Source organism: Papilio polytes, unplaced genomic scaffold, assembly GCF_000836215.1.
Source record: "Papilio polytes unplaced genomic scaffold, Ppol_1.0 DF822067.1, whole genome shotgun sequence".
NCBI classification, from domain to species: Eukaryota; Metazoa; Arthropoda; class Insecta; order Lepidoptera; family Papilionidae; genus Papilio; species Papilio polytes.
In genome coordinates this window covers 7,993,031-8,005,317 of record NW_013527137.1, presented here as the reverse complement: position 1 = coordinate 8,005,317, position 12,287 = coordinate 7,993,031, and the positions used below count along the sequence as shown (strand labels likewise).

Sequence of the window (12,287 nt, the reverse complement as noted above, 5' to 3'; positions counted from 1 at the left end):
ACCAAAAACTTTGACCTCAGAACACATATGATTTTGACATTGTCACTGTCATTGACATTGTCAGATTGACAATCATCTATTTTTGTTGAGTTGTTTATTCTTGGGTATATTTTTATTCGCATATTGAATTGATTACATTCTGTTTGTGTGATTTAAAGATAGGACGACTTTAGTTGTAAATATTTTGTACCCCGTATTAACTTTTAAGTCGGTGTTGGTACAAACTGATTCAAGTTTGCGGACTAAATGATAAATTTGCAATGTTTTTGTTTATACTAAGCTTTCTACTTGTATTCAGAAATTGTGAAGCGCAGAATAATGCGGGGTTTGATAATGTGACTCATAGAAACTTTATTTATAATACGTAAGTCTCATATACTTTATCGTATACATTTTTTTAGTTAGTATTAAATGTATAATCAAATAAATTATTATATTAATTTGTAGTCAAGGCTAAGTAATTAAACAAAGGTGTGTTTTGAAAGTATTATCTAAGTATAAATATTTTTAAGAAACTGATATCAAAACATCTTTTATCTGAATTAATTGGAAATACCAATAGTAATCATTATATTGCCTTTGTTATAGGTATGAATATGATAGAATAGTAAGTGTAACAGTGAATGAGACTACAACACAGATACTAGACTTTTCCGAGGTAAGTATAGTTGATTACAATCCAATATATTTATTCCCTTTGCCTCATAGTCATAAATGCATATCATATTATAAAATCTTTCACCACATCGCCACATACCAAATATATATAAGGCAGTGGTCACATATTGATTAATTATTAAAAAAGTGTAAATTGCATAGTCAACTAATTTTTTTTAGGACTCTAATAAAAACATAGTTGAGTATGCAATTTTGTCTCTTTCTTTTTTATTCTTCCTTTTAGGACACAAATAAATGGCGTGCATACCCCAGTCGTGTCCATGCAGCATTAAATGACACTCTGGATGGGGAATACCCTGTCTTTATAACAGCTACACAGCAGAAAGGTATAATTGCATTTACACCACGGTCATTTCCATCCAAGATCTAGCTAGGCAGAGATGTCGGAAATCCATTTAGCATGATTTAATTGTCATATGTATACAAAGTCATTGGTTCTATAGTAATACTAGCTTTCGCCCACGACTCCGTCCGTGTGGAATTAAAAAAAAAAACAAAAGTGAGTAGCCTATGGGTTCTACCATCTACATCTATACCAAATTTCATCAAGATCCGTTTCGCCGTTTAGGCTACAAACTCTACCAAACATCTATCCATCCATCCAAACTTTCACATTTATAATATTAGTATGATTATGAAGCATTGGTTTATTCATCTTATTAAAAAAATTATATGTGTACAGGAGTTTCATCATGGGAACTACCTCTAGTGGTGGCAACATCTAATGCTGTGCTGCAGTTCGATGATATGGCAAGGACTTTATGCCCACATGATGCTGGTTCTAGTGAGTTATTAATTAATATTAAAAAAATCTAATGATTTAATTTATGCTGTTATGTATATCACAGTTTGTTACATGGGACAAGGAATCCCCTTTTTTAGCCTTTGGCATAAGTTTGGCAAATCAATTATATATATTTTTATTCTGTAACTATTACTTACCTCTTATTTTCTGTATGTTATTTATGTACTAAAAATAATGATTTGTTATACAAATTAGTGTGTACTTTTTCAATGTATGTCTTTTACTGAAATTAAACTTTTGTTGATTATAAAATTATGATAGAACTAGCTTTCGCCCGCGACTCCGTCCGTGTGGAATTAGCATATACAAAAGTGAGTAGCCTATGTGTTCTTCCAGACTTTCCTCTACGTATGTACCAAATTTAATCGAGATTCGTTCAGCCGTTTAGGATACAAACTGTAACAAACATCCGTCCATCGATCCATCCATCCATCTAAACTTTCGCATTAAAATATAAGTAAGATAATCTTATGGAAAGTGTTAATATTATTGGGTCTGTTTTATCAACAGATATAACGACAGAAAATCGTCCGATGATACAAATAACTACAGCGAACCCTCGCAACACGTCTGTGAACATCAAACTGCGACGAGTGAATGATTTTTATGTTGAACTAGACAAGGTATGAAACATGTTACCATAGACTAACACTAACTATCGGAACACCATGATGCCCGGTTCACACTCGGACAGAACAGTTGGACAGTTGCACCAGCCAGTTATAGATTGTATAAACTCAGTAGTCCCATTTAGTATTCGCATTATGCTAGTTGAAAATCCAGTTATTAAGCTCAAATAACGAACTGTACTGGCCAGATGTGAACCGTGTATTACAATAACATATAGCCATATCTTTCATTCCAGTGGGGAAAATGGAAATAAGATTTTTTTTAAATCATGTTTTGGATTTTTTATTACAGGAGGTGCCATTAAATGTGACACCAAGTACTCCTAAATATTATTATTTCTCATTTGACAAGGATCCTTTGAATGCAACACATATCGACAAATCCATCTTACCAAGGTAAATCATAATTTATATTTTTTCATACTATTATGTCAAAGTTTGGATAAAAACAGCTTAATGGATCTCGATGAAATTTGTCATAGATGTAAGAAACTGTCTGGAAAAAAAACACATAACCTACTTATTTAGGTTTTTTTTTATTTCCGCACGGACAGAGTCGCGGGCAAAGCTAGTATTATATATATATTTGTACAATAGGTTTAACTATACGATACCGAAGAGCGTAATGTTGATGATTGAATCTGACGACACAGTATGTGCTGTGGTCTCCATACAAAATAACTCGGTAAGTACTTGATTTTTGTTTTGAGATTCCATTGTTATAATACATGTATTCTACCATTCTTTGAACAGTTTCGACACATGTTTCGTTCGTAAAAACACGCGGATGTACAACTACAATATGCATATTAGCTGTTGATTTGTTTTAGTGTTTTTGTTATGTAGATACCTGTGTTTAATACTTGTTTGTAAGGCCACGCTAAAAAGAGAGCAGGAATGGCCTGCGCCCTATCTGCATTATTTGAGCTTGCCACCTTTTGCCACTTTTTTATTTATTTCTACTAGCTCTAAGTTTGTTGTATATTGGATTTCATATGTAGTTTTGTGTGGCAATAAATGTCCTATTTATTTAAAGATATGCGAATAGTTGAACCATTCACAAATTTATTTTTACTATATTACTGAAGCGAATTTTAAACTTTTTCATTCAAGTGTCCAGTATTCGACAATGAAAAGGACATGCTGTATCAAGGATATCATTTGACTATGATGACTAAAGGAGGCATTATAATCACTGTGAGTTATACTATCTTACTAATATAAATTCGAAAGTTTAGATGGATGGATGTTTGTTGGAGTTTGTAACCTTAGCGGCTGAACGGATCTCGATGAAATTTTGCATAGATGTAGAACATAGTCTGGAAGAACACGTGGGCTACTTACTTTTTTTTTTAAATCAACGCCGACGTAGTCGTGGACGAAAGGAGTAAAATGGCAACCCTGAAAACAAACATAATTTTTTTTTTTCTGAACAACATGCAATGAGACAAATAAGTAAGATTTTTTGCCAAAAAGTTTTATTGTTTTCAAGGCGCTTTAGTGTTGTGAAAAATATTTTATACTGTTTTTAATATATTGCAGATATGTTATATTTCTATCTATACCAATATAAAGAGTAAAGATTTGTAGTTTTGGATTTTCGTATGTATTGAAAGAACTCAAAAACTAGTGGACCGATTTAAAAAAATCATTAACCATTAAAAAGCTACGTTATCTATATTTCAAGAGGGGACGTCGCGAGCAACAGCTAGTTAGTTTTAATGTTAATTTTTCCAGCAATCAATGTTTCCTGTGGGTTTCTACATAGTGTTTATAGTAAAGGAGAATAATGCAGAATGTACTGGTATCAGTACTGATACTTCTAGCTTGCAAGATTGGATTGTTGACGGCCGGGTGAAGAATTTTAGGTAAATCTACTAAAGTGGTATATTTTTGTATGGCAACATTTTACTGGTAATTTACCTTAGTTTGGTTTTCTAGTTTTTTTTCTTTGTATTTCACTTTATAAACTGATACGAAAAAAGTGTTATAAATTAAATTTTGTATGTTCATGGAATAATTCAATTAAAATGAGAAAATATTGATATGTCACTGGCTGATAATGTAATTTTGAAAATGTTTATTTTTAAATTGATGATAATAAACATGTTTGTACTTTAGTTTGTGATAACAGTATTATAAACATTAAAAATGTTATATTATATTATCATTAAGAGCGGGCGCACACCTTCGACTAAACAATCGCACAACTATACGATTGTCGATTGATTGGCAGCCAATTCAACTGTACAACTAAAAATCGATTAGTGTGCGCGTCTCCGTTGTTAATAGGAATCAAAGCGAGACTAAAAAGTTGTGCGATAGTTTAGTTTACGCGCGTTTACTATTGTATTTGAATCTATCTGTTTATTTCAGATTCCGCGTAGTGCCGGCGTTGACATACACAGAGTATATATCAGGCGTGTTAGCAGCGTTTGCGTTAGTGCTCATTGTTGCCATATTCGCTCCCCTTTTGACTCTGTTAAGGTGTAATTTCACTGGTGAGATAATTTAGTTATCATTTTTTAATTCTTTTTGACGCTTGTATTAGATACTAGCTGTCCCTGTGCGGCTTCATCCGCATGAAATTATAATAAAATATTTTTTGTTTACTTTTTAAATGTCAAAATTCAAATACACAAATGACTACCATGGCAACCTTGCTTCTTTCATGTTGGCAGCTTGTAGTTTATGATCCCTTTCCCACATGAAGGTTTTTCTCCAATTTATTTACCCCCTAAGTTTAATAGCGTGAAAATATATAGTCTAAAGCATGTAAGTGTAGGGCTTTTTATTAAAGAAAGAATTCAAAAATATGCTGCGATTGCTGACATTTTACGCCACAAAGTGTTTACGCTTTATTATATTAGTATAGATTCTGTTGTAATTAGTTGTTTGTATGAATAAAAATGTTTCTTTCAGAAGAAATAACGGTTGTGGAGGAGGAACCTGGTCCGTCGTCTTCAGGGAACGCTGCGTCCAGTGAGACACAACCTATAGTGCACACTGATGATTCTGGTACACAAAATTAAACAATAAATAAAAACTTCTAATGACTTCTGTACGTCATATTTTATTACGGATTTTCTCAATGACTCATAATCTTACTTATAATATAAACTAGCTTTCGCCCACGACTCCGTCCGCATGGAATTAAAGAAGTGTGTAGCCTATGTCTTCTTCCAGACTATCCTCTACGTCTATACAAAATTCCATCGAAATCTGTTTACACTAGAAACTCTAACAAACATCCGTATGTAGACCACATAGAATACTCCTTGTGTTTATTTTAATTCTATTCGGGGGGAGTCGCGGGCGAAAACTATCAGTGTCATATTTCCGTATGTGTATGAAGACTCAGAAGTGGACTTGGAAGCAGAGAAGGAGCCTTTGCCCCAGGAGATAGCGCTCAGTCGCCCGCTGACGCTGGCGGGGCTGAGCAGGGCGAAGCCCGGCGCGCATAGCAGGCGCTCTGACAGGTAATAACGCAATTTTACTAGATTTTTCAATTGACAGGCAAGAGGGTAAGTAATTTTGTATGTCCTAACCAAAGAGATTCAAATATATAGAGTAGACATAGTTGACACTTCATTTAAATCTTTTTTTTTAATAAAAGTTACCTCAAAACTACTTGTATTTATATTGCCAGTATATGTTATTATTTTGTAACATTATTTAGTTTTATTTATAATAAAAGATGACGTTTATTATAATTTAGTAAAATGTTTTATTACAATACAAGGACACGTGGTGGCAATAAATTTAACAACTTAGTATCTTTTAGAGGAAGGACCGGTGAAAAAATTTCGACACTCTCGTCTAGATATTATTTGAATGTCTTTAGACTACAAGAAAACTTTTCTCAGGTACTTTTGGAGTGCGTTAACCGTGGCTGTGGTTTACGCTTTGCCAGTGGTTCAATTATTGTCCACTTATCAACGTGTGAGTATTTATTTTACAGTTTTAAAGCAATAATTTTATAGATTACAATTACAGTTTACTTCCTACTAATATAAATGCGAAAATTGGATATTTGGTTGGATGTTTGTTGGAAGGTGTCACTTAACAGCTGAATAACTATAAATGGCATAGAGCATATTATGGAAGAATGGCATAGGCAGTTTAACCATATTTTTAATTCCACCCGAAGAAAGTTACGTGCGATAGCTAGTCTATACTAATATAAAGAGGAAAAATTTGTATTTTTGTATGTATTGAGACAACTCAAAAACTGCTTGGCCGATTTTTTCATTCATCATTAAAAAGATACGTTATCCGTCAGTAACATGGGTTTTTTAATTTTTTTTTTATCACGCGGACGAAGTCGTAGTCTATATTTTGGAAATATTAGACTTTTAAAGTTGCCATATATTTCAGATGGTGTTCCAAACAGGTAACCAGGATCTATGTTATTACAACTTCCTTTGCGCGCACCCGCTGGGCTTCCTCTCGGACTTCAACCACGTGTACAGCAACGTGGGCTACGTGATGCTCGGCCTCGTCTTCATGGGGCAGACCTGGTGGCGACAGATCAGACAAACACAGCATCCTAAGGTATAAGGTTTTGTACATTCTGTGACTAACAAAAGTATGGTCAATTTGCCCATATACTTACGGTGGGTCACACTGCTCCTACTTCTATACATTTTTTTATATTATGAGGTGGCAAACGAGCAAGCGGCCACCTGAATCCGACAAAATGGCGAAGCGACCGCTGCCCATAGACATTCTCAATAGCGGATGCGTTGCCTTCGGGGGAGTAGACGCACATAAAGAAGATGTGTCCCCTTCCTATGCGTTTCCTCTGCCGTCAAATCCACGTTCCCTTCCCAACCTACTCTTATGATAAAAAGGGTGGGAAGGAAAAGGGACTAAAGTTGGACCTCCGGCACCACACTCATCAGACGAAACCCGAAGTTGCTCCACTTGACGCCTGTTTTCTGTGTGGTCGTGGTATTGCACCGGGCGAGCCGACCCATTCGTGCGAAGATGTTAAAGCGGGCTCTACCACTGTTAATACATTTATATCAGTAGTCATCGGAATCCAAACCCTTAAATATCCTCTTTCAGACAATCCATTCATACATTCTTCGGTCTTCCGCAAAGATATTAAAAATAAATAGATAAAGCATACTAGACACTTCACTTGAAAGTTTTCACATATTCTTACTAGTGCTACCTGTCCGGATTTATTGAGAAGAGTCTGCGTGTCAAATTTGACATTTAAATTACTGTACAAAGAAGTTACCGGTAAAAAAATGTTCCCTGTGTCTAGTCTATGTATTTCTTAAATGTCTTTGGTTTTCCGCTACCTTTGTCGCCATCCATATTCAATCTTACCGCGCAAGAGTAGATTTTAAACATTTGTTGGATGAGTATGTTTGTATTAAGCATGTTAAAGGGTTGAGTATCTTACGAGAGGTTATTTTTTGAATACCGATAAATAATGTTGATAGTCGAGGAAATTAATTTCCCACCCTTTCTAAATCACATTGTTTTTATAGTATTTTTTTATTGTGTTTTGAATTAATTTGGTTCAAAAGCTTCAATCTACAGGATCTCGGCATACCTCAACACCACGGTTTGTTCTACTCTATGGGTTTGGCGCTGACTATGGAAGGTCTACTCTCAGCGTGTTACCATCTCTGCCCTAATAAGATGAACTTCCAATTTGGTAAATTAATCTTTATAATTTGAGTACTATTTATATGAATACTAGCTTTCGCCCGCGACTCCGTCCGCGTGGAATTAAAAAAAAGCAAAAGTGAGTAGCCTATGTGTTCTTCCAGACTATCCTCCACATCCTTACCAAATTTCATCGAAATCCTTTCAGCCGTTAAGTCTACAAACTCTAACAAACATCCATCCATCCATCCATCTATCTAAACTTTCGCATTTATAATATTAGTATGATATATAAACTATTTCTACCTGTGCGGCTACATCCGCTTGTAATTATCAAAACTTTATTCTATTGTTTATATTTGTGGAAGAAGTGTGTTTTACGTTTTGTTACATTCGTATAGTATAACTGTAAATCAATATATTTGCAACACTTATTTATTTATAGTAAACTTCCCCTATTACGCGTATTCCATACCTCATATAACGCGGAAATTACCCCCCTATAAGTCTATAACACGAATATACTCGACAATTTTTAATAGAAGAAACCCTCTGCAACGCATTTTATAGCTCTTCCGAAATGTGTTATACAGGGGGTTCCTAATACGAATTCATATAACGCGTAACGGAACCATCAACCGTTTTATAAGGAGGGTTAATGTAATCTGTTTTGATGTGTTGACTGTAGACTCGTCGTTCATGTACGTGATAGCGGTGCTTGTGATGGTGAAGTTGTACCAGAACAGACACCCCGATGTGAACGCGAGCGCGCACTCTACCTTCATGCTGATTGCTGTTGCTATGTTTATCGGTAAGATAATTTTATTTATTGGCGTATTCCTCATATAGAAATAATATATCGTTTCTGTTTGTTGTGGTAATTTTTTTGTCATAATGTGATCGAAATGCCGATCAATCAAAGAAGGTAAAGTCGCGGATATCCGCGGTGTTCCACTTCATGTAAAATTGCCTTGTTCATTGCAACGGGAGAAACACTGCCTATTTCTACAAATAACTAATTAGATAATAGTAAGTGCAAACGAAGGGATAATATAAAAATAAACTAGCGGTGTCCCACTAACAGACATTTTTCGTTCAGATACATTTATAAGTAGCGTTGTATTGGTTTTTGTTCCGCATCTCATTTCAAAATGTTCCAACGATTGTAGCTTTTTAGGTGGAACACCGCCAGTTTTCCCGATTGTACATAGTTCTTAGTTCAAAAAAAATTATCGTTGTTTTGTGTATGTTGGGATGATTTGAGTTTTATCTTATTACAATTAAAATGTGGTCATTTTTTTCTTTTAGGTTACTTTGGTATAACATATCCGAGCGTAGCTTTTTGGATTGTATTCACAATTTTACATCTCTACGTGTGCTTCGTACTTACTATGAAGATATATTACGTCGGTCGTTTCAGAATGGGTAAGTATTGCAACAAAAATAATCCCTCAAGGATGTTACTTTTATAATATAGACCCAACGCTTTATAATTGTGCACTTTTAAAAATAAACATAATGAAAATTCAGTAAACGACTACCTAACTTCGATATTCAACATTTGACATAATATCAGTTGCATTGCCTTTAATCGGATAGGACGCCCAGAAATATAATAATTATTTTTGATTTGTGTTCCTTTCTCCACCAAATCCACTGGAAGGGCCATCCTTTTCTTATAAGAAAAATACCCCTTTTTTTGCAACGCCTTAAGCCGGGGTTGCGGGCACGCTTTTGCTTACGTCCGCGGCCCCGGCTTGCGTCTGCTGCCATTAGCAGCACCCTCAATGGGGGGAAGTCCGTCCCTAAGAAATACACATAGAACTACTAAACGCAATCGTTATCTCTATCCAATTAAATTGAGATAACAGTATATTACTAAGTTTATTCAATAAAGACTATGTGTGCTATTAATTGGCATACAGAGTGTGTGATGTTGAAACGCGCGTGGGTGTCGCTGCGCACGCGCGGGCGGCGCGCGCTGCGGCCCGCCCACACTGCGCGCGCGCTGCTGCTAGCCGTCGCCAACCTCGCTAACTGGGCGCTCGCCGCCTACGGGTAACGACTACGATAAATATATACTCATACTAATACACTAATCTATATTCTATATTTCTATATTCAAATTACGTGTTTATTATTTATTCATTTTTAATTACTTTGTTGTGTGTGTTTTTTTGCTCTTATTCCAAAGTGTGTTGTAGTGGTGATAAGATTAAGTGTTATTTTATTTTTTATTTTATTCTATATATGTCTATATCTATACTTAATATTATAAAGGGGAAAATTTTGTATTTTGTATAACTCAAAAACTACTGGGCCGATTTCTAAAATTCTTTCATAAGAAAGGTAATTTATCTGTGATTCGCTATATTTTTTTAATTCACGCGGACGAAGTCGCGAACAGCTAGTACTAACTACAATAAGCACTTATTCTATAAGGTGAAATTTACTAATGCTACATGAATTTTTAATTAAACTAGTTATAGCCCGCGACATCGTCTGCGCGTAATTAGAAAATTAGTTGCCTATGTGGTCTTCAGCGAAATCCATTCTAATAATGCGTAGCTACAAACATCTATACACCTATGTACATTTTTGAGTAACGTATTAATAATATTTTTAAATAAATGTTTAGAATCTTCGAGTAGAATCGAGTTAAAAACAGAGCAGTTTTCTATAGATATAATTTTTCGTAAGTTTTATATAAACCATCAGAATCATTATTCCGCACTATTAAGCTTTTGTAGTATTTTCTGTACATCTTTCGAACACCCTGTACATACTCAGTGTCCCCGCAGTATGTACTCGCACAACAAGGACTTGGCGCGACACTTGCTGGCTATCTTAATGGGTAACGCGATCCTGTACATGCTGAGTTACGTGCTAATGAAGTTGGTACACCGAGAGCGTATCCCCGCCTATGTGTGGGTGCAGCTCGCGCTAGCGCACGCAGCCTGGGTTCTCGCGCTCCTGCTGTTCCTTGATTCGCGCACCAAGTGGTCGGTAAGTACAGGGGTGTTAAACTATCTAACGATATTTCAGATAAAATTGTGTACGAAGGGTCTTAGTGTAGACAGAGTTCTAAATTCCCTCTATGTAATAAATACTAATACACAGTTTTTACATATCTTACCATGATTACTAAGTCTTTTTCATGTAAAACTAAATGTATTATAGCATCCCAAAGCTACTTGGAAAATACCTCAGACGTTAGATGTATGTATGATTAGCTTTCGCCTGCGATTCGGTCCGCGTGGAATTTAAAAAAAGTGAGTAGCCTATATGTTTCTCCAGACTATTCTCTACATCTATACCAAATTTCATCGAAATCCCTTCAGCCGTTTAGGCTACACTCTAACAAACAAACATCCATCTAAACTTTCGCATTTATAATATTAGTATGATAGTATGATTTCTATATTATATCTTAGGAAACACCAGCTCAATCACGTCAACATAACGCGGCGTGTACGGCGCTGCGACTTCTAGACACACACGATCTTTGGCACCTCGCGTCAGCAGCAGCCATGTTTCTTTCCTTCAACGCATTGTTGGCTATCGACGACCCTCTAGTTAATACACCCCGACATCTTATACCCGTATTCTAAAGTTTTAAGTATTTTATTATATTCGCTAATCTTTGATAACCTTAAGGATTTTTTTATGGAATTTATCATCGTAGAATTCCACTGCTATACCTGTTTGTCAAAGAGTAAAGTTTCTGTTTATGTCAAAGAGTATGCAACGATATAATCCGGATGAGTTTACTTGAGTCTTCACTGGAATGCGATCTTCTCGATTCCAGTGCTGGGTTTGTGCTCGATACAGGATGCTCGATGGATATATTTGTTTGGATACTACATGACTAATTATAATCAAAAAATTTTATTTTGCACACCGTTGAAAATGACGTAATCGTTACAGTTTCATGTTACCTGGTACGGTTTATATGTATCACAGCAGTGGAATACTACGGTTAAATATGATTGAATTGCCAAACTTATATAAAGCTGTAGCTTAAACCATAGTTGTCTTGTATTACCACAAAAATATCATAAATATGAAGCTATTTTATCAATATCTAATGAGTAATTAAATTGCACAGCGTGTTCACATACGAGTTTTTCATATACTAAATAACTTTATAATGATAAGTAGTGCAATTACATTAAAGGCCGGTCCAACCACTGGCTTATAGAGGCTCAGATAGTTTAATGACGTCACTGTCAGATAAGGGAACAAAATCGGATGTTTCCATCACATATTTTACACGTTGGATTGTTATCAGACAATTTACAATTTGGTAGGACAGGCCCTAAAAATGTTAATTTCATTCGGAGAATCTCAACTACATATTTGTAAGCATATTGAGAACGCACACACCTTTGACTAAACTAACGCACGTGTGCGATTGTCGATCTTTTCGCAGCCAATTCAACTGTTTAGTTGTACAACTAAAAATCGAGTAGTGTGCGCGCCTCCATGTAAACTCATAGGAATCAAAGCGAGACTAAGTAGTTCTGCGATAGTTTAGTCAAAATAGTGTG

General features: G+C 35.4%; 1 protein-coding gene across 1 annotated transcript; it reads left to right on the top strand.

The window, feature by feature from the left end:
• Positions 1–80: 80 nt before the first annotated feature.
• Positions 81–11,799, top strand: LOC106107374 (SID1 transmembrane family member 1-like). Its single transcript, XM_013288209.1, has 20 exons — positions 81–364; positions 589–658; positions 902–1,004; positions 1,361–1,462; positions 1,994–2,106; positions 2,405–2,508; positions 2,710–2,797; positions 3,226–3,309; positions 3,850–3,980; positions 4,489–4,613; positions 5,035–5,130; positions 5,468–5,591; positions 5,979–6,054; positions 6,490–6,666; positions 7,669–7,786; positions 8,426–8,548; positions 9,046–9,162; positions 9,663–9,795; positions 10,539–10,743; positions 11,172–11,799. Exons 1-20 carry the CDS (start codon positions 261–263, stop codon positions 11,346–11,348), a joined length of 2,370 nt encoding a protein of 789 aa, XP_013143663.1. The 5' UTR covers positions 81–260; the 3' UTR covers positions 11,349–11,799.
• The last annotated feature ends 488 nt before the right edge of the window (positions 11,800–12,287 follow it).

Bases quoted from the DNA above. Each gene is read 5' to 3' on its own strand.
- LOC106107374 (XM_013288209.1), top strand. From the start codon at position 261: ATGTTTTTGTTTATACTAAGCTTTCTACTTGTATTCAGAAATTGTGAA. The intron at 659-901 runs GTAAGTATAGTT...TCTTCCTTTTAG, and splicing joins AGATACTAGACTTTTCCGAG to GACACAAATAAATGGCGTGC. The intron at 10,744-11,171 runs GTAAGTACAGGG...ATTATATCTTAG, and splicing joins ATTCGCGCACCAAGTGGTCG to GAAACACCAGCTCAATCACG.